General features: G+C 30.7%; 2 protein-coding genes across 7 annotated transcripts in view; one reads left to right on the forward strand and one right to left on the reverse strand.

The window, feature by feature from the left end:
• Nucleotides 1–396: 396 nt before the first annotated feature.
• LOC134727360 (succinate--CoA ligase [GDP-forming] subunit beta, mitochondrial-like) lies at nt 397–13407 on the reverse strand. Its single transcript, XM_063591738.1, has 11 exons — nt 13305–13407; nt 11062–11203; nt 10514–10613; nt 9941–10031; nt 8502–8654; nt 7741–7830; nt 7079–7175; nt 6283–6444; nt 5066–5208; nt 3351–3471; nt 397–1160 (listed from the first exon to the last, which is right to left on the reverse strand). Exons 1-11 carry the CDS (start codon nt 13371–13373, stop codon nt 1003–1005), a joined length of 1326 nt encoding a protein of 441 aa, XP_063447808.1. The 5' UTR covers nt 13374–13407; the 3' UTR covers nt 397–1002.
• Nucleotides 13408–13573: 166 nt separating this feature from the next.
• The window catches only part of LOC134727370 (cyclin-D-binding Myb-like transcription factor 1), a 31702-nt gene continuing 20371 nt past the window's right edge, over nt 13574–24904 (forward strand). Inside the window, exons 1-9 of one of the 6 annotated variants that reach the window (XM_063591757.1) lie at nt 13574–13647; nt 14459–14810; nt 19572–19685; nt 20085–20137; nt 20776–20920; nt 21243–21319; nt 22419–22609; nt 23293–23402; nt 24162–24230. In XM_063591757.1, coding sequence (XP_063447827.1) covers nt 14468–14810; nt 19572–19685; nt 20085–20137; nt 20776–20920; nt 21243–21319; nt 22419–22609; nt 23293–23402; nt 24162–24230 — 1102 coding nt within the window. In that variant the 5' untranslated portion in view covers nt 13574–13647; nt 14459–14467. Of the gene's footprint in view, nt 13700–13754; nt 13988–14458; nt 14811–19571; nt 19686–20084; nt 20138–20775; nt 20921–21242; nt 21320–22418; nt 22610–23292; nt 23403–24161; nt 24231–24904 lie in introns of those variants that run through there. The other 5 variants (XM_063591771.1, XM_063591764.1, XM_063591780.1 and 2 more) reach the window with 5 other exon arrangements.

A 24904-nucleotide genomic window follows, 5' to 3' on the forward strand; every position in this document is an offset into this window, starting at 1 on the left:
AGCTGTTGTATAACATGTCTAACATGTTTTGATTGGTTGTCAACATTTGAGGAGAAAAGGCCCACTCTAAGTTATTTTACACTTGACTCTTTATTTGAATTTCAATTTAGCACCACTATATTTGGAATTGAACACCTTGTTCTGAATCCTGTCAGGCTCAATTTACATTTTGCACTGATTCTAAAAAACAACTTCAGTTAACCTTTTAGTTATTAGTTGATTTACCTATTGATTGACCTAAGCCCAAAATAGATGTTAACTGTTGAACCATGAAAATAAGGTCGAGGTCAGTTAAACCCTGTCAGATGAACAGATTCATTCCCCTTTTATTTACCAGATCTAAGAACCTGACATAAGGCATACAGACACACAACAAAGACATCTACAAACCAGATATAAATTGTTCTCCAACTTTACTATATAAAAGATTCATATAAACAGTCAACAGATTAAGAAATACATTTTTTGCCTAGAGCAATATGTCACATTTGAAACAAAAACTGTTCCTAGATGAATTTTTCAGGGATAGGAATGTGTGCTACCAAAGAACAAAATACAAATTATGACATAATCATATCAGAATGTGAACAATGTGGTATAAAGTTATATAAATGATACACATATAAAACTTCATCCATAATACACATTCATTATAAAAATACACATTTTAAAGAAACAAATTCTTTTCAACTCTTTCGTCAAGTAACTTTTTATGGTATAAGGGACTAAGAGTGTAAAAAAAAATACACAAAAAACAAAGGATTTAAATGAATTATAATAATTTTGATATATTGCTTTATAATCTGATCTCATTTTACCCTAATTTAAGGAACTATTTCCCTCCCATAAAGATTCTATACCTAATCTAAACATACATTTCTGCAATGTCAATTCTACAACCCACCTTTAACATGTTTAACCTACATAGCCCTGATTAAATAAAAATTTGTCACATAATTTATTATTCATTACAAATTATCACAGTTTTAATCACTAAATCAATTATAAAAAGTCATCAGATTTTGTTTTTTTAGCTGATGCTTCGATATATGCTTTTGCATGTTGTACAGCCAATTGTGCAGCATGATCAAAGCCATCAGCAACATGTATGTCTATATCACTTTCTTCCATTATCTTCCTAGCAGCCTCTACATTCCTCCCTGAAAATGAAAATATAAATCACATTATACATTAGCAGACCTGTTTAGGTGAATAACAAATAATTGTGTAAAGATTAGTCTGTAGTACTGAAAAGTCAAAAATTATTGCAAGGTTTTTCTCAATGGGAATAATGCGACTGGATGGGTGTTGCAATAATAAGAATTTCTATATATGCAGCTTTACCTGAAATTGCAATATATGTAACTAAACTACATTTTTTTTTTCTTTTCTTCTAAAATCGCAATTATAAATGCATGCAATAGTTTCTGAATTTACAGTAAGTACTATGGATTCATTATTATTTGTTGGATACCAATTTTCCTGGATTTCATTGGTTATGGTGAACCTCAAAATCAATGTTCACAAATGACAAGATAGATTTTTATGCATACGTAGGGAAAACCACGAAATTAAATATCCACAAATATGTAAGGTTTCCTTAATCCACGAAAATTGGTACAGTGATTTTGTTAGCGTTTATTATTTTCGTAATTTACAAAAGGGTTTTTGCATTGACGAAAGTTTTTCAAATCAATTTCGTCACTTAAATTTAGGAAGTGTAAAAATATTTTCTCATCAAAATACTATAAATCTACCTGTCTTTATGTTTTTGACAAGTTTATGACAACCAGGTAATTAACATTTTCAACAGGTGTTACAAGTTGTGATTACAACTAGTCTGCTTTTCGCCAGCCGATGGGTCACTAATCCGTTAATTATTTATAAATCTCATAATTGACCATTATAATTATTTCCCCAGGAGAATCAGTCAGTTGGCATTTCTACAACCATGTGTATAGTTTCGTCATTTGATTGAAATAATTTACTTATTATCCCCGGACAGTTTGCATTTGAATTTCATTATTTCTCAAACGATCACATTTTGAAGTTCGTTTGTCGTAGATTCGTCATTCCTTAATCCACGAAAATTTGTAGTGGTACCCATGAAAATAAACGAATCCACAGTACTTCCGGATTAATCTTTTAGCAGCAGACAGAGATACATGTGAAATTCTATTGAGCAGGTCACTAGTGAGACTCAAACTGAAGCATTTTACCAATTATCTATAGTTAAAGACAGTACGTTTTAACTGTAGACAATTTTGAGTTTATTGTGTCATTGGCATACTGTGTTTGAAGTACTATATATTCAGAAATTATTGTGTGCATTTATCAGTAGAGGAAAAAGACTTTTGATGGGTTTCATGGAAACCTTTCTAGCCTGTAATTGATGCTGTCAGTGTAAAGGTGTAATGTTGACTGATAAACCCAAGCCCATCTATCAGTAAAATACAGAAATTATTTAAAAAAAAAAACTTTTTATCATTTAGATGCTTTTTCTTATCTTGAAGATTCATAGCTTCTGTCCAAGTTTCATATCAATCCATGAAGGTTTATAAATTCATCATGTCAAAAATAATTATTTATAAGGTGTATATAAACGTTAATATTATCTTTCTATCAGTAAAATACTGGAAAATAACAAAAATCTTTTCAAATTTTGCTTTAAACACAATCTCTTCATAAAATTCTATAATGGTTTGACTGCACGACTGACACCCTTCAACACCAGACTGTACATACTGTGGATTCATTTATTTTCGTGGGTATTAATTTTCGTGGATGGTTGAAAATTTGCATATTCGTGGATATTTGATTTTGTGGTTTTGACCTTCTCTGTATACAAAGCCTATTAAACATATCATTTCGTTGAACATTTGATTTCATGGTTCACCTGTACCCACGAAACCTAGGAAAATTGGTATCCAACAAATTATAATGAATCTACAGTAGTTATCAAAGGTACCAGGATTATAATTTAGTACGGCAGACGCACGTTTCGTCTACATAAGACCCATCAGTGACGCTTAAATCAAAATATTAATAAAACCAACCAAGTACAAAGACATTCTGTCAATCTTTTATTTTCAAGGACTAAAAATTACATGAAAGACTTCCTCTTAAAGCCAACTGTTACCAAAGGATAAATTCTGAAGCTGTGTTATTTTTGTGTAATGTTTATATGCATTTTTTTTTTACATTTTTCATAAATACTTGGGGCTACATGTATCAATTGAAACAGGTCTCTATTTTGGTGTTTTTTCTCACAAATAATACCTAGAAATATAAAATACTTGGGAAAAAAACTGACACTAAATATGTTTTCATAACAGAGATTATATTCATACCTTCAAGTCTGACCACCAGCGGCAACTTTAGATCTATAATTTTACAGGCTTCAACAATACCTTTGGCCACAGTGGCACAATCAACAATGCCACCAAATACATTGACTAGAATTGTTTTCACCTGGAAAATAAATAATATATTGTGAAGCACACAGTTAATATTCACTTTTTTTTTTAAATATTAATACCACCAAAATTACTTGTGAGGATATATTACCATGTTCTATACTATGAATTCATTCTTTTACTTGGGTTTCCAATTTTTGTGGATTTCTCTTGTGTATGTTAACAAATAATTAATATTTTCTATAGGCTGGTGTATGTCCACTTTGACAAAACCTAAAAAAAAATATATATCCAATCCATGAAACATTTTGTCCACCGAAAATAAATGGTCCACAGTACTGTAATCCAACTTATTTTCATGGATAACAAATTTCGTGTTTATCCCTTAATAGTTCATTTCACTGCTATTTTTTTTTCGTGATTTACAAATTGAATTGATTTATTCAAATAATTATTCGCAACAATTTGATTCACGTTATAATTCTATTCATGATAAAAAAAACGCAAAAATAAATTGCTCGCGAAAATAAGTTGGTTTACAGTATACAAAATGAATTGTAACTTACATCTAAAAAAGATTTTCAAATCTTGATGTACTGTATATTCAAATTTAAATACTGAAAAGGCTATAGCTTTTTGCATCATATTAGATTCTTTATTTCTGTGACAATAATTTATAATACAATATTGGCCAAATTTCATATAGAAAACTGAATGAAAATTTCAATTGCATTTATTGAAAATAACAGTCCATGTTAAGTAATAATGTCAATTTCACAAACCTTTCACTTATTCATATTACAAACTTTTGACTTCAGATTTTACAATTTTTCAACAGGTTATCTTATTTATGCTAGGATATCCTGGTATACAACAAAACCATGGAAAAACAGTAAACCGTCCCATGAAAGTGCACCAATAGTATGTCTGATCTTACTTTTTTATGTTGCTCTAACTTGACTTAGCACCAGGATGTCCATTCATTAAGGGGGCTCGTGGGTTTAAATCAATTTTTTTCCCATATATAGGATTTCTCTATATTTTTTCATAAATGAACTTTATCATATACTTAATAGAAAACTTAAATAAAATAATGGGGTCACCGTTCATTTAAACTCACAATCAACCTCCATAGAAGCATACATTTTTTATAACATCCTTTTTTTCTGTTGAACATGTTGAACTAATAGGAGAAATAAAGGTAATATTGAAATAAAAAAAGAACTTAATTACAGAATTCGCTAAAATTTTACAATTATTTAGTGTATGTAAAACTTATTTGTAAACAATAATAAAAAATAAAGATCACGATGAGTTAAAGAAGTTATTTCAATTTAAATGCCAAAAAAATGGCATTTTTGCATCAAAGGGAGATAATTTGGAGCTTTTTCATTGATAAAATCATTTTAAAAGTCATCTGTGGCCAATCGATATCGATTTTTTTTAGGTTGATTTTTTAACCATATTATAAAGTAATAACTAATAGTGTACTAAATAAAATTTGGAATGAAAAAACAAATGTTTAATTTTTGGCTGAAATTTTTGTACCTGCGAGCCTAGTAAATTTCTTTTTATGAACTTCTAGGTAAAGCAACTAACACCTGGTGGTTTAATTACATACTTTGCTACAAGCAGGAATTAAGACTTACATGAGCATCCCCTGTGAGAAGATGAAAAGCATCATAAACTTGCTGTTCTGATACACCCCCTCCTACATCCAGGAAGTTTGCAGGTTCCCCTCCATGTAATTTTATAATATCCATGGTAGCCATGGCAAGTCCAGCACCATTTACTACAAAATAAGAGCGTAAAATAAGAAATTAAACATAGAAGGGATAACAGGAATATGACAGCTGCAAATATCTGTTGTACTGGTGATGTTTTAAAATAAAGTACTATTATTCCTTAATTTGGAGTTTCCTTACATTTATACGAAACTGTTTTGACCTTTTCCCCAATGAATTTATTGATATTACATAACATTTTGAGGTGTTACTGTCTATTTTTAAGTAAAACAAAAATCTATTGTTAGAAAGATGAAATATTTTTTACATCTATACATATGTCTGCCTTGTTAAATTATGTTTTTGACCTACTGACCAACCAGACTTTTTTACATAAAAAAATCAGTAAATCAACAAATTAAGAAATCCTGACCTTATCATTATTATAGCAATTACCTTTTTACTATTCCTAAAGTCATATATAAGAAATGAGAGACTGGTAAAAAATAATTGTTATCCAATTCTTGAACCAATGCACATGATGTACATGTATATATCATAAACTTAAGTCATGATTTTATCATTTTATACACAAAAATATTGCATAATTGTCATTTTTTTTTTCTCTCTGTCTGTTATGAAGTGAAAATATGGCAGCTGATTAATTGTCGTCTTTTAAAGCCGTAGTTTACTGATTGTCACCTAATAGGAAAAAATCAACAAAGAAGCATGGATATTGAGTACGTGTATAACATGTACACTCAGATAATAGTATATTTCAGTGACAGATCCATGCATATTGTGATCATCAGATTTTTACAAGGAGGGCCGGGTCACCCTAAGGTCACTTTGAATACAGAAAATATGTTGGCGAATTGCTTCCTGTAAGCAAGCAATTAAAAAAAAGTAAACAAGTTAAAGAAAAAAGTATATGTACATAAGTTTAATAATGACAACTATCCATTTTGTAATAAAAAAAAACATATGCATTATTTTTTTTTAATTTGAGGTTTCATATGATTTTAACTGTAGAAACTCTATATTGATTTGTTGGTGGGAAAATTAAATTATGATTTTTTTTCAATATGAAATAAACCAAAGAACCTATGTTACAGAACTATAAATAAAATATGAGCCCTTACCAAGACAACCTATACTGCCTTCCAATCCTATATAATTAAGATTTAATCGTGTAGCCTCCACCTCCCTAGGGTCTGTCTCTGACATGTCATCCATGGCAAAAATCTCTTTCTGTCTGTAAGCTGCATTATCATCAAAGTTTACCTTGGCATCAAAACACACAACTGAAATAAGTATGATGAGAATAAACAATAGTTTTATCACAAAAATGTTGAATTCCAGTTTTTAATTTACATATCATCAGTTTCCGATAAAAACAGAATTGAAATACCAATAAATAATGCCCAATTAAACAAAAGGCTCCTAAGAGCCTTCATTGTGTATCTAATAAAAATATGCCATTTTGACATTTATTTTTTACCTTACTGCAGTTAGTAATGTTTGTTTATTTCTAAATCTTATTACCGGTAAGTTAAATTTTTGTAGACTCTCTATTGATGATTATTTTTTCTATTTACTGTTTATAGATTTATTTATTACAGTTTGCAGATAATTGGCCAAATTATAATAATTATTAAAAGATTGTCATAAATTAGTAATCATCGTGTAAGAAAATTGGCCATGTTTAACTAAAAAAAATTTTGGTTTTCTTTTAAATGTTTGTCTGTATCATGTCTATCTACTATAAAAAAAATTCTTCAAATGTACAAATTTTGTAAAAATCATCATTAAAGGGAAACTCATATAAAGAGTCACCAATGTGACTTTATACATGTAGACCTTATTATGCTGAACAAGTTTGCAATGTACTGTTGATCTCTATCTATCATAGCATATAGATAGCTATTATAGTATTACCTCTGCCATCAGGTGTCTCTCCAAATGGATTGATCTCTACCTGAGATGCATCAACCTTTATAAATAGGTTATATAGACCTTTTATCTGATCTGCTGCCTGAAACACACAATTAGGTTTATCATATTTATTTGTGTAACTTTATAAGATCTGTTGCATTAAACTTACATATACAGTCAAACCTTTGTAAAAAGGCTGCCCTTGGAAAACTAAACTTATAAAAAAGTGACCTTTATTTTTTTCATTTATTTTGTAAATGCATATATGCTTAGTTTACATGGATTGATTGTTGCTATATTAAACCACTTTCAGACTGGTCAGCTATATTGTGACAGCCAGTTTTTATTGGTAGAGAAACCCGAGTATATATTTACTGTACAACAAAATCTTAATTGTGAATTATCATTGGTAATTTGGTATTCTGCTAAGATTGTTTTTAGGGATGAAACTACATGTACAACTGAATAATACAGGATGCACAGATTAGATAAGCACTTTATATGTCAAAGTATGTCTTTTACTTTTGAGTTTGTCTAAATAAATAGTACTTTATAAGGACAAAATAATAGGGTTAAACATATGAAAAAGTGTTACTTTAAATTTTATGTTGAACCAATGTTATGTTTCTGAAAAATTTGGGCATATATTTATTTACATATCTTACCTCTTGTAAATGAACACCTTCAAAACCTAACCTCTGTGCCATAGATAAGGCTTGCTCATCTTTTATACCAGTAAGAATATCTACTGGCTCCTGAAATGGTAAAAAAAAAAATGGTTGAAAAAAAACCACCAAATACATGGCATCTGATATTGTTCATACACTATCTTAAAATAGTGACATTTTCAATTACAGGTTTATAACTTCAATAAACAATTTCTCATAATAATCAACACTAGAATATTTCAAAATTTAATGTATTATAGTATTTTTTAATGTATACTGGACTTTTTAGTGTATTCATTAAATACTGACACATGTGACATCATTGGAACCTTATAATATTGAGTAAAAATAAATTCAACACATTAATATTAGCATTTCCATTCATAAGGCCAGTACTAAATAAGTTGTGTAACTGCCAATATTTATTTGTTACCTCAGTTGACATTTTTAATGTTTCCCATCTTTGCAAATGCATTTCAGTAACGGATTTCCTTAATTACTGTTAAGTTTAAAGTTTATTTTTCACCTTTTGAATATTTTATATATATTTCAAGTCTGAAATAGATTTTTTTTTATAAATTTGTAATCATTATTAACATTGTAAGAAAAGTTACTAAATATTTCGTCAATCTTCTTAATAATCAAGAAAGAATTTTATGTAAATTTTCACAAAATTTGAAATCTCTTTTCTAAGAATAAACATTGTAAAAAATATTTTCTGAAAGACATTTTCGGTTGATTGGTTAAATTTTCAGCACCTTGACAATGGAATCAGGATCAGTATCAGCTGTTTCTTCAATGTCTACGCCACCATGGCGACTACCAATCATAACTGGTCCCATGTATGTACGATCCATCAATATGGCAAAGTAGGCTTCTCTTCCTATATCTAAAGCTTCAGCTACCATTACCTATAAAAACTTCAGATCATTAATATTGCAAAGCATACATTATTTTGATGATTTTTGTCTATTGTATTTCTGTTAGTGTTTCTTGTGTCTTGTACTAGGCCAACATTAATAAATTGTTTGTTTCCCCAATCCCCACCTTGCCAAGCCAGGTGTGGGTAGGTAGGTAGGTAAACAATATTATTTTACCACAAAGCCTGAATAATATTGGTTGATCTGTCAAGTCCAAAAATCAGAAATGAATAAAGTAATATTTGACTAAGTATTAACAATAAAATTTTATGAGTAGGACCATTTTTGCAGGGTCGGTCAGGATTGGGGAAACAAACAATATTTTATTTTAATAGGCCCTGGTCTTTTGAGTTGAACTATTTGCAGCTAACTTTTGCAGTTTTTGTCTTATGAAATGCTGTTACTACACTGTACCAGGTTAGGGGAGGGTAGATTGCTATTATAAACAAACTTGTTTAACCCTGCCACATTTTTTTATGTGCAAGTAGTACGGTCTCTACAGTGGTTGTTGTTAGTTCATGTCCTACATATATATTTTCTTCATAAATTGTTTCATTATAAATTAGATTGTTAGTTTTGTCATTGGATTTTTTTCATATTTTTCATGTCATGGCCTTTTAGAGCATACTATAGAGTATGTTTTTTTTCTCTTTTTAGAAGCTTTATAGTGGCCTATCATTGCTTACTAGGGTAACTACTTCATTTTAACTCTGGTGGATAGTTGTTTCATTGGCAATCTAACATTTCCTTATTTTTATATTTGTGTTGGGTTTTTTTTTTTTTTTTTATTGTTGAAGGCCTAATGATGAGCTATACTGTACATGTAAACCAACTTATTTTAGAAGATACTTTTTTTGGTGTTTATCCCTTTCTAGTCCATTCACAGCAATTTAATTTCATGATTTTCTAGTTTACTTGATGACGTTAGATAAGGTTAAGATCCAAGTTTTACATCTTTGCAACAATTTAATTACAAGTTATTTTTCTACCCTCGAAAGCTGCAAAAAATTGATCTCCTGAAATTTAGTTGGTTTACAGTATTTGCTTCTGTCTTAGTCATTTGAATTCTGATGAGTAGTTTTCTCATTGGCAATCAATCAATCAACCTTATTTATCCACACTTACCATCCAATACTACTCCTGAGTCCTTTACAAGTGTAAAGTCACACATTCTGTCATGTTAGACCACTCTGCCATTGTGGCCCCCCTGTGAAGATTGACATTATCTAACATAATCTACACTCTTTTGTTTGGACACTATGTAATCTAAATTTTACCTTCTGTACAAGTACACCATCACCAACAGTCTGTTTAGTCTTTAGTTTACTTCCTAACATATTTTCTACTATAAATGGCACTTGTTTTTTGCTATAATATATAAAGAAAGATCCATGTAATATAAATTTAAAATATGCAAAACATTTATGAATATTCCTTTGTTCACTTAAAAGTCAGGTAAGCATCAGGCAAGAGAATATATATAAGGGTTTTAAACTAATTTCTAAAAAAAAATCACCTTTATTATCATGATTATTGAACATTTTTGTTTTCTCAGTAACTCATCTATGAAGCTGACAAAATACAGTGGTAAAATGGCAACACTGTCAGAAAATTATAAATTGACAAGTATTGATATCAGATTATTCATTTACAAATAGACACAGGATAAAATATTTTCTAGATTTTAAAGTTTACTGTTTATTTACATATATGTATATACCATTGTAGTATGAATATGATAATCTTTTTAAAATGGATGTGGCCTTGTTTCAATTAATTAAAATGACTATCATGATTAAGATTATCAAACAAATGAAACAATCTTAATCTGTAAAAAATTGAAAACTTACTCTTTCGTTAAATGTACACCTCCTTGGAAGCCATTTGAGAAAACTCCTTTCCCTCGACCACCTGCCAAAATCTGTGCCTTAATCACATATTCTTTCACATCTAAAAATACAATTTTGTGTGATTTTAGAAGTTTATTTAATAAGAATTTGATTCTGATTTCAATTCACAGCAGAAAACCTCTGAATGAAGATTATTTGAAGAAAATGTTTCTCCTTATTTCTCCTCAAAAAAAGTCACTCCTCACTTTTCTACATCAAAAACTGTCTGTACCAATTCAGGAATATGACAGTTGCTATTCATAATTTCATTCAATTGATGTGTTTGAACTTTTGATTTCGACATTCGATAAGGGACTTTCCATTTTTAATTTTTTAATTAACCTCAGAGTTCAGTAGTTTGTGATTTTACTTTCTCCTCTGAATAGTCAATTGTATTGTGATGAGTGTTAAACTTATCAAATAAAATAAAAGGTTGCATAAAAAGGAATGGCAATTAAAATTGAAAAAGTTCAGAATTCATTTTAAATGTGTGTCTATATTTCACAAACCTAAATGATCTGTAGCATGTTCAGCTTCCTCAAAATTGCTAGCGACCACAAATTTTTGTACAGATATTCCATTCTCTTGCATCAACTTTTTACTCTGATATTCTTGTAAATGTAAACATCTTGCTGTTCCTAAAACGCTTGCCTGAAAAGAAAAATTCAGAATGTTACTTTGCAAGATATTGTGATGTTATGTAACAGGATTCTAGGTAATATATACAGTGATATATATTGTCATGTTCTGTATCAAATTTTGCTTTTTACTTCATAAGAATGCACAAGTCATTCATGAGCATGATGATAAATGAATGTGTATACTATGTATGCTGTGGATTCATTATCAGTTGTTGGATATCAATTTTCATTGAGTATGTGGGTACAGGGATTCCATGAATTGAAGTACCATACATGTATTCACCTAAAGACTTTTGAAAAAACATAAAAGTCAAATATCTCAAATATTTTTCAATCCACAAAAATAAATGAAGTGCCTTCATTTGTAGATTGGTATTTCATAATTACATGCATTACAAAACTTGATGTTTGGCCACAAACTTTGTTGATATCTCAAGAAAAAATGTGCTATTGCTCTTTTAAACAGTGTCACCACATTTATAAGGAAAAATCAATAAAAAAAATTTTGATTGTACTATTAAATGAACTCAAAATTGTTCAAAAATCTCCCAGATCCAGAATGTTTCCTTTTTGAATTTCTGAATCTGTGCAGAAATCTACTTCCATTTGCGGTCTTGTTTGCATGAGACTTTGAATAAAATGTATATTTATCAGTCTAAGAAAGGAACTCAATAAATATTCATTTATAAAAATTGTTTGTTACAAAAAAAGATGTTACCTAATGACAGCGTTTCTTTGTTTACATTAATTACGACGTCATAACATCACAACTAAATCCCTAACAAAAGAACCAAAATCAGAAACGTTACGGTATTTACTTTTCATATGTTTGATTTTTTTTTTTAAATACAGACTTCGTCCCCATTTCCATTTCACAGGTAATTCTGCCTCATAATATATGGGGACGAAGAACCCATTTACGGTAGAAAAATCAATAAAAAAAAAAAAAAAAAAAAAAAATCGGGAAAATTTCCCGAATTTTTCATTCTACTGATGAACTCAAAATCGTTAACTTTTTTTTTCAGATCTACTTCCTGTTCCGGTTTTCCCCGCATTTGCGCAGATATCTGTCTTGTTTGCATGAGACTTTGATTTTTTTTTATATTTATCAGTCTAGTAAAATATAAGACTGGATCTCAATACAAATTCAATTCTAATAATTGTTTGATATGAAAAAAACGTTACCTGATGAAAGCGTTTCTTTGTTTACATCGAATATGACGTCATAACTTATAGAACGTCACAGCTAATTCCCTAACAACAGAACCAAAATCGGGAACGTTACGTACGGTATTTCGGTTTCTTTTATCAACATGATTGAATTAAAAAAAAATAATACATACAGACTTCGTCCCAATTCACAGGTTATGCCTGCCTCATATTATCAAGAACAGAGCTAGGTTCATTCAGGAAATAATGCTGACCAGGATGTTCTAGTTTAAACCTTTTCAATGAGTACGTTTATATGGGGACGAAGTCCCCAATAACAGTAGAAAATTCAATAAAAAAAAAAATCGGGAAAATTTCCCGAATTTTTCATTGTACTAATGAACTCAAAATCATTCAATTTTTTTTATGTCATGTTTTGATCCCGGACCTGCGCAAAAATCTACAATGTACTTCCTTTTTCCGGTTTTGTTTGTATGAATCTTAGAGTAAAATATATATTTACCAGTCTATTATAAATAGGAAGGAACGCAATACCAATTTCATTTTTAATTATTCCTTGATATGAAAAAACGTTACCTGATGATCGCGTTTCTTTGTTTACATTGCATATGACGTCATAACTTAAATAACGTCACAACTAAAATCCCTAACAACAGAACCAAAATCGGAAACGTTACGGCATTTCCGTTTCTTTTTTTAACAAATATTTAAGTTACAAAAAAATAATTCATACAGACTTCGTCCCCATTTACAGTTAATGCCTGCCTCATATTATTTTTATAGTGACTGGTCACCTTATCGGCTTGAAAGTCAAAACTTGGTAATGTTGATAGATGCTATAATGTGCAATTTTGTTGAAGAACATATGCAATAAGGCACCTGATATAATCAAAAATATATATATTGTGTTGGAAAATAAATTAGAGCTCATTGACATTTACTTTATTCCACAGTCTTTGCAATAAACCGTGTCTAACTGACGTTCTTATCATTTTCATGGGCGCAGCCATTTTTCTCGAAAAGAAACTCAACTCTCGCGATACTTTGAACTTCTTTTGTACAAACAAAATAGTCCTATGATTATCAGCAACACGATTGTTATTGCCGTTTAAAATGAGAAAAAATGCATTTTTTTATTTAAATAAAATTAGTAAGTTTTTGAATTGATGACATCTATATCTTATTTATTATCAAATAACAATAAGTCTAAATTAATCCGCAATACTTTCTTCTGTTCATCCTGGGACTTACAAGATTTTCATCCTGGCTCTTCTTTGATCACCCGTACGAAAACATTGTAAAATGTCAAAACCACGTGTTTATCAGCTGTAATATTGTGTGCTTTTACATTTTCAAGTTCTGATAAATGAAATGATTCTGTGGCTGACTAAAACTAAAATAAATCAAAATCAATATGTTGACAAAATTATAAAATCAAAACAAATCTGTTTATGAGTGCATAATTGTCACTTTCACTCATAAATTTCTATAAATCCAACTACTTACATTGTTTATTGGAACATTTTTTAACATGTATAAATAGTTATTATCTGTAATATTTAAAGTGCCATTGTAAAAGAGAGGCGAAAGATACCAGAGCGCTATTCAAACTCAAAAGTCATTTGTTAGTCAAAAATAAATTCACCTTATCCCTTTTTGTCTGCAATTAGTGAATTACTGGATCACACAGGTTCCTAGTCCAAATAATTATGACATCTTGAAAGGCTATTATAATTTTTTTCTTTGACGCCTAACTTCGTCGATTATAAGATTATAAAGTCTTATTTTGTGTGCTCGGTATTTTTCAAATAAAATTCAAACACTTGCCAGAGATCGTCAAGAAATACTTTTTTAAAAGCCATAAACCAATTATATCATAAATGTGTATACTTAATCGGGAATATCAAGTAAAACAAAGAGTTAATATATATATAAAAGAAGACCGTGACTGACAGTCAAAAAAGGTTCACATTAAGTATTTCTTTTTCATGCAACGTTCATTATAGAAATTATTTCACGTTCAAAGTGAAATTATGTCCTATTTAAAAAAAAATTAGTGCAAGCATCCCCCTTTACCACCCTCTTTATATTGCAGGTGTTTTTTATGGAGACAGATAATCAGGCAACATCAGAACCAGTTGTACAAGAAATATGTACAAACGGAATATCAGATGCACAATATAATGAACAACATGACCTAACACAGTCAGTGACATCAATAGAAGATGTTACAAACAATGCAAATTTACAAGGGGAGGCAATTGATAATGGTGATGAAGGGGAGACAATTCACAAGACTCATCTTTTAAAGATAGAGGTACCAGATGGGGAAGCTGATTTAGGACAAACAGATGTAGCTGTTGAGGAATGGAAGGACATAGAGAACATTGTAGACATGGATCCATCTTCAACAGCTGGGTTCCTTATTCTGTCAAAAGAAGCTGCTGGTTAGTGAAAATTTTTCTGAGGGGAAGGGTCACGTGGTCACAGTCACAAAACAGACATGACAGACAGATGTGCATCTTAGATTCTAAAAAAAAATTCATATATATATATATATATATCAGTCAGGGGACTTACTGAAATAAGTGATTTTTAAATCACTTATTTGAGTAGCAAATTCGAGGTTTTATCAAATATTGGGATTTTGTAGTTTTTTCAAAATTTTAAACACATAAGTTAACATAATATCTTTTAATTAGTAAAATTTAAAAAAAATGAACTTTTTGCTTCTTTTAAGTAGCAAGGTTCATGCCTTTGATGCTATCATTTAGCTGAAAATTCCATTTTAGTTGAAAAAATGCCATAATAATGGCTTTACATAATGAGCTGATACTTTCTTAAAAGATTTTTCACAGCAGTGGGAGTATTTTTCCTGTGAAGTTCAAGGTTTCATCTTTCAGATTATGTAATAAAATTCTACTGTTCGCGATAAAAATTTCACTGTTCGGGGGTGTTGAAATTAGTGTGGGTTATTAACAGAATGATACTTAAAGAAGTGATTTTTGGGAAGGAAATTGAGGTCTGATACGTAAACAAGTGATTTTTATGTCATTATCCTAGATTCAGTACAAGGTCATCACCTGAAATGACCTGGCCATCCTAGACAACACAGATGTTGGTTCTGATATGTTTAGAAACATAATTAGTCCCTGGATCATTAGTATTCTATATTTAAAGCTACATTAAAATTAGATCACTTCTTCTAGTGATTAATTTGTACTACTTAAACAGGTGATTATTAAAGAAAGACAACTCTAACTTCCAACCTTTATGGAAATAATTTTACTTGAATCAGTGATTTAGAAAATCACTTGTTTAAGTAAGTCCCCTGACTGTATATATAGATTGCCTAACAATGTAATTTTAACACACTATTTAGTATGTAAATATAAGAATGTTTAAAATATTTACAAAATGATGAAAATAAACGCAATATTTCGCTAGACCAACTAGCTTTATCAAGCGTGCATCTATCCAGGTGAAATCAGATGTAGATGATAAGAAACTTTTGCAGCTCAATGTATATGTTGAACTTCGCTGCCTTGAAAATAAGAAAATTTTGCAGCTCAATGTCTATGTTGAATTTGGATTGAGCTGCCTTAAAAATAAAAAAAAATCAGCTCCATGTATATGTTGCTCTTGGATTTAGCTGCCTTAAAAATACATAATTGGTAGTTGAAATAGCAACTTCCATTGGCCGATATTACGGGATAAAAAGGACAATGCTTTGTTTTAAAATTATTCTTTATCTTTCCTGTATCTTTTCTTGTCTTTTTCGTTAAGACCACCAGGTTCTAAAGTGTGGAGTTGGTGGATCCAAAAGTTTTCTCTTCTCCTTCTCGCCGTGGTGTCCCACCCGGTGTCGACTTCTATAATTTGGAAAGTGACGTTTTCAAAAGGATGTTTCGTTGAACGAAGATGTCTTGTGAGAGGACAGTTTTTGTTGGTTTTGTACGATGAACGATGGTTATTAAGTCGAATATTAAATTTGTCCATTGTTTCTCCCACATACTGAATGCCACAAGTGTCACATGTTTTAAATATATAAATTGAGTTCTCCGTTTTACAGTTGGAATTTGAGTAGATGGTATAATTTTGTTTAGTAACGGAGCTGATGAAAGAACTGCTTGTATTGGCAGCTTTACAACACAAACAATTCCTTCGACCACATTGTGTGTAGCAACTGGGCGATGGAGTAGGCTGCTTTGCTAATACAGAAGTCACTAATTTGTCACGGATGTTTTAGGTCTTCTGAAGGCCATGACTGGTGGTGATGAAAATACTTTTTTTAGATTTAAATCATTTTCTATAATTTTCCAAAATTTCTGAACAATGGATGACACATTTTTAAAATCAGGATGGTAAGTGAGTACAAGGGGTGTTCTGTTAGCTAGTTTATTCTTATCTTTGTACTCAAGAAGTTCTTGGCGACTAGTTTTCTTTGCTCTTTCAAAAGCGCTATCAATGATGTTGTTATTGTATCCTCAAACAACTAGATGTTTACGAAGTTGTCCAAGTCTAGCATCTTTCGTATTTTCATTAGAGCAGATTCGTAATGCCTGGCTGAATGGGATACCACAGGAGCAGTGTTTAGGATGGCAACTTTTAAGAGAAAGGAATTGATGTTTGTCCGTTTGTTTGGTATGAAGGTCTGTTATAGTAGAGGATTCATATGTAAATTTTATTGAATGGTAATTTACATATGAATCCTCTATGGAGAAAATTAACTTCCTCGATACTACAAGTTACATCAAGAACAGAACCATTATAACGGACCTTCATACCAAACAAACGGACAAACATCAATTCCTTTCTCCTAAAAGTTGCCATCCTAAACACTGCTCCCGTGGTATCCCATTCAGCCAGGCATTACGAATCAAGAGAATATGCTCTAATGAAAATACGAAAGATGCTAGACTTGGACAACTTCGTAAACATCTAGTTGTTCGAGGATACAATAACAACATCATTGATAGCGCTTTTGAAAGGGCAAACAAAACTAGTCGCCAAGAACTTCTTGAGTACAAAGATAAGAATAAAGCAGCTAACAGAACACCCCTTGTACTCACTTACCATCCTGATTTTAAAAATGTGTCATCCATTGTTCAGAAATTTTGGAAAATTATAGAAAATGATTTAAATCTAAAAAAAAGTATTTTCATCACCACCAGTCATGGCCTTCAGAAGACCTTAAAACATCCGTGACAAATTAGTGACTTCTGTATTAGCAAAGCAGCCTACTCCATCGCCCAGTTGCTACACACAATGTGGTCGAAGGAATTGTTTGTGTTGTAAAGCTGCCAATACAAGCAGTTCTTTCATCAGCTCCGTTACTAAACAAAATTATACCATCTACTCAAATTCCAACTGTAAAACGGAGAACTCAATTTATATATTAACATGTGACACTTGTGGCATTCAGTATGTGGGAGAAACAATGGACAAATTTAATATTCGGCTTAACCATCGTTCATTGTACAAAACCAACAAAAACTGTCTTCTCACAAGACATCTTCGTTCAACGAAACATACTTTTGAAAACGTCACTTTCCAAATTATAGAAGTCGACACCGAGTGGGACACCACGGCGAGAAGGAGAAGAGAAAACTTTTGGATCCACCAACTCCACACTTTAGAACCTGATGGTCTTAACGAAAAAGACAAGAAAAGATACAGGAAAGATAAAGAATAATTTTAAAACAAAGCATCATCCTTTTTATCCCGTAATATCGGCCAATGGACGTTGCTATTTCAACTACCAATTATGTATTTTTAAGGCAGCTAAATCCAAGAGCAACATATACGTGGAGCTGAATTTTTTTTTTATTTTTAAGGCAGCTCAATCCAAATTCAACATAGACATTGAGCTGCAAAATTTTCTTATTTTCAAGGCAGCGAAGTTCAACATATACATTGAGCTGCAAAAGTTTCTTATCATCTACATCTGATTTCACCTGGATAGATGCACGCTTGATAAAGCTAGTTGGTCTAGCGAAATATTGCGTTTATTTTCATCATTTTGTAAATATTTTAAACATTCTTATATTTACATACTAAATAGTGTGTTAAAATTACATTGTTAGGCAATCTATAATTTTATTTGTGTAATTGAATTAATCTCTGTACTGATTAATTCACACTCCCATAGATTTGTATGTCATGAGCTGCTATTTATAGGCACTTATATCTATAATACTAAAATTACGATGTCCAGTTTGTCAGCCGTCATCACGTAAAAACGGAGAATCAAAGAATTCAACTTTATATATAACTGATATAGTACAAAGGTGTAGATTAAAAATTACACCACTCCAGGCCCTTTTGTTTTCCACGTAATTAATATTGCCAATAATTAAGAAGTTCCGGGTCGAGTCCGATACCGATACCAATAGTATATTCACCTGTTACATTGTACCTATTGCCTTATCTGTACGGTCCGCATCTGACAGGCGCACCAACAAACGGTGTATTCAGGATTAATATGCTATATACACGGGTCATAATCACAGGGTTGACACTACTAAATTGTCAAATTGTTCCAGGTCTATTGTAGTATTTTATTCAGTAAGACTTTCTAAGATAACAATAAGAATACTAAAAATCTGGACTAAAAAATAAGGCGATATCACGGGTGTGTTCTAGTATATATATATATATATATATATAACTCGTCTGAACATCAACCCAACAATGTTAGATCTGTAAATTTGCTTTTGCAAATTTTTGGTTCTTCCCTCGCCGGGATTCGAACCCATATATATATATATAAACGAGTCTAAATTGAAAACTACGTTCAAACCTATGATTGCGTTGGATAAAAACCGCAATTTTTTTACGTGTGCATGTAAAACAAATTTCGTTGTAGAAGGGTCTAAAAACAGCACAAACAACATTCTCCAAAAGACCAAAAAAAGTGAAAAAGTATTTATATATATATATACATGTACAGCGTATTGAAATACTCTTGTGATATTAATCATGACATAAAAATTTATTGGCGAAGTAATATTTTTCCAATTATCAAATATGCGATCTATGACATCCAAAATGTAGCTTTATTTAAACATAAAGATGCTTACCATTTAGGTTCAAACACATTGATTAGATACATTTTAGGAATGGTGCACTGAATATACAGACATCTAATGAAAAGATCCATTAATTGTCATATTTATCATGTTTTAATGGTTCTGATTTAATTTTAGCATCCCTTGGAATGGATTCTATTGAAAATACTCAAAATGGAGATGAGCCTGCAGCCAAAAGATTTCGTATTGAAGGTGGTGATGGCCAGTCTTATGTGTTATCTGTGGCTCCAGGTACATGTATATATGGATAGCTATAGACATAGTAATTGTTCTTGTAAACATGGTAAAGCTGCGTTGATTTTTTTCAGGATAAAAATAAGGAGATGTGATATGAATGCCAATGAGACAACTATCCACCAAAGTTCAAATGAAGTGGATCATTATTTGAAAACCAAATTGTTATCCATGGCCTATTTTTTTCTCTGTAGAAATTGTATTTAAATGTCACATGAATAAAGTGAACATCTGAATGAGATATCTGCACTTTTCTCACGTTTCTTGGACCATAAATGCGGTGTGCACTATACACCCTAAAAGACGGTAAAGACATCATACTTGTACATTATGCATCATTTCTGTAAATGATAATTGTTTTTTACTATCATTTAAGGTATTTCATTTCTATTGCAGATGATACATTGACAACTGATGAAACCATTGTAGAAAAAGTGGAAACAGTTCAGGTAAATTTGTTACATTAGTGTTTTTGAGAGGATTTGTTTAAAGTAAGATTAGATAATTTAACAGCCAGCCAATTAAAATAGGAGATAAGGAGAACCACCTTTTGCATTTCACCAGATTTGATTCAAGTTAAAAAAAAATACTACTAAATTTTGAAGTTCTTTACATCTCTTTGACTTTTTAACAAACCCCAAGGGGTAAGGACAGTGTAGTAAGCCATTTTTAATTAAACAAGGGATATTTCACTAGACTGTAGAAACTGAATTTTCATTACTGTAAGGTTTCAAATAACTTTTTGTCTGTAAAATGATTGAATTGAGTAATTTTATAATCATGATCATGATCATGAGATTAGTATAATGATTATGATTTTATCACAGAAAAACAAGTATAAATTATTTTCATATAATAATAATGTTTAGTAAGTTTTAGTTTATTGTCTTCAATCCATTTACTACATGAATAAAATTGAGAATGGAAATTGGGAATATGTCAAACCTGTCAAAGAGACAGTAATCCGACCAAAGAGCAGATACAATGTAACAGCCACCATGACTATTTGTTTTCTACTACACAAACTTTTGAAAAGCATTGCTATTTATCTGAGTTTTAATTTTCATTAATTACTCTTATTTTTAAGGCAACAAATGGATCAGTCTTATTAGGAGCAGGAGATTCAGGCCCAAAACAGTCAGGTTCTGGGAACAGAAAAGCTTTAGAAAGCTCAGATATTTCTCAGGCTTGGTTCACAACTAGAGATGAAAAGGATGCTCTTCATAGCAAAGGTATACATATAAATTAAGCTTATAAATAAAAGAAGATATGAGGTAGAACTTCATTGAGATTCAACTATGATAAATATCCAAAATAGACATAAGGGTATACAATCTAAATAATGTTAAAGAAGAAACAATATTATATCCACAATTTTGGACGAAAAAAATGTTATTAAAAGAATAGTTGATACTCGAGTCAGAGGTGATTTTTGAAACGGCTAACCTTTGAGATTATCTTGAGTATTCCTGACATTTGGAAATGCAATATGTCACAGATTGGAAATGTTATTTTAAAATTCGACTTTTTTCATATTCATTTATATCTTTATAGGCGCAACATGGAAACAAGGACAATGGACAAAGGAAGAAGTTGCTGTATTACAGCAGAATATTAACAGTTATTGTGCAGTAAATATTTATGATTACTTTGTTGTTAAACTTTGACCTGTAATATTGATGAATAGTCATAAGATTCAAATTTTTGTAGTCCTGGATTATTTTTAAGAAATTTTAACTTTGCAGACGACACTTGTCTTAGTGACTCATATTAAAGAAAGTTTTTTCATATGTTGTAACTCTCTGGAAGGTTTTCAACAATTTATGTTACACTGTTAACTATTTAGTTGTTTCTTGTATGTGCACTGTACAAGCAGGTCTGATGACCACACATTGAACAACCAAATTCTATGAATTTTCACAATAACACTTAAAATTAACTTTTATATGAAGTCTCAAATGGTTCCTTGTATGTGCACTATGCATGCAGGTCTGAAATCAAATTCATCTACCAAATTCTATGAGTTTTCACATTAAAACTTAATAAAAAAAAAAATGATGTTATAAATACAAGTCTACCTGTTCTTAAGTAGTATTATATCATCTTGATAGACAAATATGGAATTATTTAACAGTAAAAATTGCATTGAAAATTAGGTGAAATAAGATCCTTATCTAAGCCTCATGCAAAGGGTAGTTAAGCTAGACTTTCTATCATGACAATTTGACCACTAGAGGCTTCAAAAAGTAAAGTTTACTGCATACTTAAAATGAGAGGGGAACTTAAACTATTTTACAGATCCTCAAGAAATATAAATATATAGCTTAACTACATCTGAGTCACAAAACATTCATGATAATTTTAAAAAGAAATTAGGAAAAAAAAGGAAATGTGTTTTATGTGTCTGAGATGCCATCAAACAAAAAAGGACATCAAGAGTTTAAAATATAGTCTACAATAATAAACAAACATCTACTTAATTCTACATTACTCTAAATTCAGAAATTATTGCTAGGTTTTGTTATTGCAAAAAATGCGAAAGAGTTGTAAAGGCAATAATTTAAACTTGCATTTTGAAATATTTTATATGAATTAAACAGGATTTTTCTCAAAATCGTAAAAATTAAAATCATATTTAAGTCTACTGACAAAATCGCAATAAAAAATGCATGCAATGGCAGATTTCTGAATTTAAAGTATTATAGTAATTTCATATTTGTGTTTTTGTAGGAACGTAATATAGTTGACCCTACACACATTATATTTGAGATGTCAAAAGATGAAAGAAAAGATTTCTATCGTAACATTGCTAGAGGTTTACAGCGACCATTGTTCTCTGTCTATAGAAGAGTAACCAGGATGTATGATCAGAAAAATCACATTGGCAAATATACACCTGATGAAATTAACAAGCTTAAAGAGTAAGTAGATAACGGGCATTTGAAAAAGCATACAATTTATAGATAGTTTGAAAAAATATATTAAATGTTGAATTTGGTAGACTCTACATGTAAGTTAAGTACTTGTTACGTACCCTATTTTGTCTTTTTTTATGCAAGTGTGTCTCATTTAAATCTTGAACAAAATTGAACTCTTTCTTGAGGGAACCCACTGTTTAGATATTGAACCTAGTTACTCAGACTGAGAAGTACAAACCCACCTTACATTCATAATGGAATGTTTGTAGTTTTGCTGAATATATTAAATATATTTTTGTGAAAGTGTCTTCTTATAGCACTCAAAAGATCCCTCAACCATGATTTGTTAAGTAGGAATACCATGTGTTGGTTACAATGAGACAGCAACTGAACATCAAAAATAAACAAAAGGCATTTATAGGGCATGACACAATCTTCATTTAAATTAAGCTCATCTATGATGTAGGGGGCTAAAATTCAATCCAACCTAATATCCATATGGTTTTTGGATCAATTCAAACAATTTAAGTGTTCCATCTTGATATCTTTTCATTTAGTATTAATTTCATACCATCCATTCCATAAATGTTACTTAAAGAAAAAAGATTTTAAAAGTCTTAGAGAGTACAAATGTTGTTCTCTTCAAATTTAATATATTAGATTATAGTTATGTTTGTATATTTTAGTCTTCGTGGAAGGTTTGGTAATGATTGGGCATCAATTGGTGCCGCTCTAGGTAGAAGTGCTTCATCTGTAAAGGATAAATTCAGACTGATGAGGGAAACTTGTAATTCAGGTAGGAATGAAAAATAAAAAAAATAATGTACATTTTAAAAATTCTTACATTTTTTATGCCCCATTTATTGGCATTATGTTTTCTAGCCTGTGTGTCCGTTTGAATGTCCATTTGTTCTTCCATCCCTTTGTCCCTCTGTTCTTCCGTCCGTCCTTCCCGTTTCAGGTTAAAGTTTTTGGTCGAGGTAGTTTTTGATAGAATTGAAGTCCAATCAACTTAAAACTTAGTACACACATTGACACATGTTCCCTATGATATGATCTTTCTAGTTTTACCCCATTTTCACAGTCCACTGAACATAAAAATGATGGGGCATCCATGTACTTCAGACACATTCTTTTTGGCACACCCATCATTAATGCAGTCTTATATCAAGGGATTAGTTGAACAATAAACAATAATATGAGATTATTCATTGCAATTTCAGAAAATGCTGATTAATTTTATCCAAACTTGAAATGCAATCTAAAATTTTGGGAAACATATCCTGTCACATAATCATGATAATCCCAGTATAAATTAGATAGATCACAAAAAAATCTGAATTTTCGCCACTTTTTTCTCTAATCTTCAAAAAATTAACCCCTTTTTTCTCTAATCTTCAAAAAATTAACCCCTTTTTTCTCTAATCTTCAAAAAATTAGACCACACATTTCTCTAATCTTCATTTTTTAAGGGCATTATTCTTTAATCATTGAACCCCCATCCAAACCCTCATATATGTCAACCATAGCTGAGTTTTAAGTTTATATTTTGAAGGTAAATGGTTAAGGGAAGAAGAGAGAAGGTTAGCTTCAGCTGTATATGATCTGGCAGGTGTAAAACCAGGTAGGAGTAAAAATATGAATATGGTGGTTCTTGATATTTGCAACCCTATTATTATTTTTATGAACATTAATGGAAGATTAATGTAATAATCATCATGTACCCTCAGTGCTAAAACATATGAATCCAAGAATATGCATACATGACAAAAATTGAAAAGGATGATGTGTCAAAGAGACAACAACCTGATCATATAGCAAAAAAAAAGACTGAGACCACCAACACAGTGAGAAAATCCTGTACCAGGAGAGGGGCTTCAGTTGACCCCTAAACAATTATGTAAACATGTTCAGCGAAAATATATAGGCATACTTAACTTGAAAACTTATATGAAATGAACCATGATTTTAAAAAGATACATTCAAAACTAACAAATAGCAAAGGCTCCTGGCTTGGGACAGGCACAAAGATGCTGCAGGGTTAAACATGTTTTGTGAGATCTTAACCCTCCCCCTATACCTCTAGCCAATGTGGAATAAACAAACAGCAATAGGCACAGTAAAACTCAGTTTAAAAGAATTCTGAATCCAACAATAGAATAGTTAACAGAAGAAACTAAGCATTGTGACAATGATAATTATTGTAAGGAAGAAATTGTTGCTGCTTTATTTACATTGCATGTTTAACATTTTTTTATCATTTATAAAATTTTAAAGAGAAAAATCAAGATGGGCTCG

This window comes from Mytilus trossulus, chromosome 1 (assembly GCF_036588685.1).
Source record: "Mytilus trossulus isolate FHL-02 chromosome 1, PNRI_Mtr1.1.1.hap1, whole genome shotgun sequence".
NCBI lineage: Eukaryota > Metazoa > Mollusca > Bivalvia > Mytilida > Mytilidae > Mytilus > Mytilus trossulus.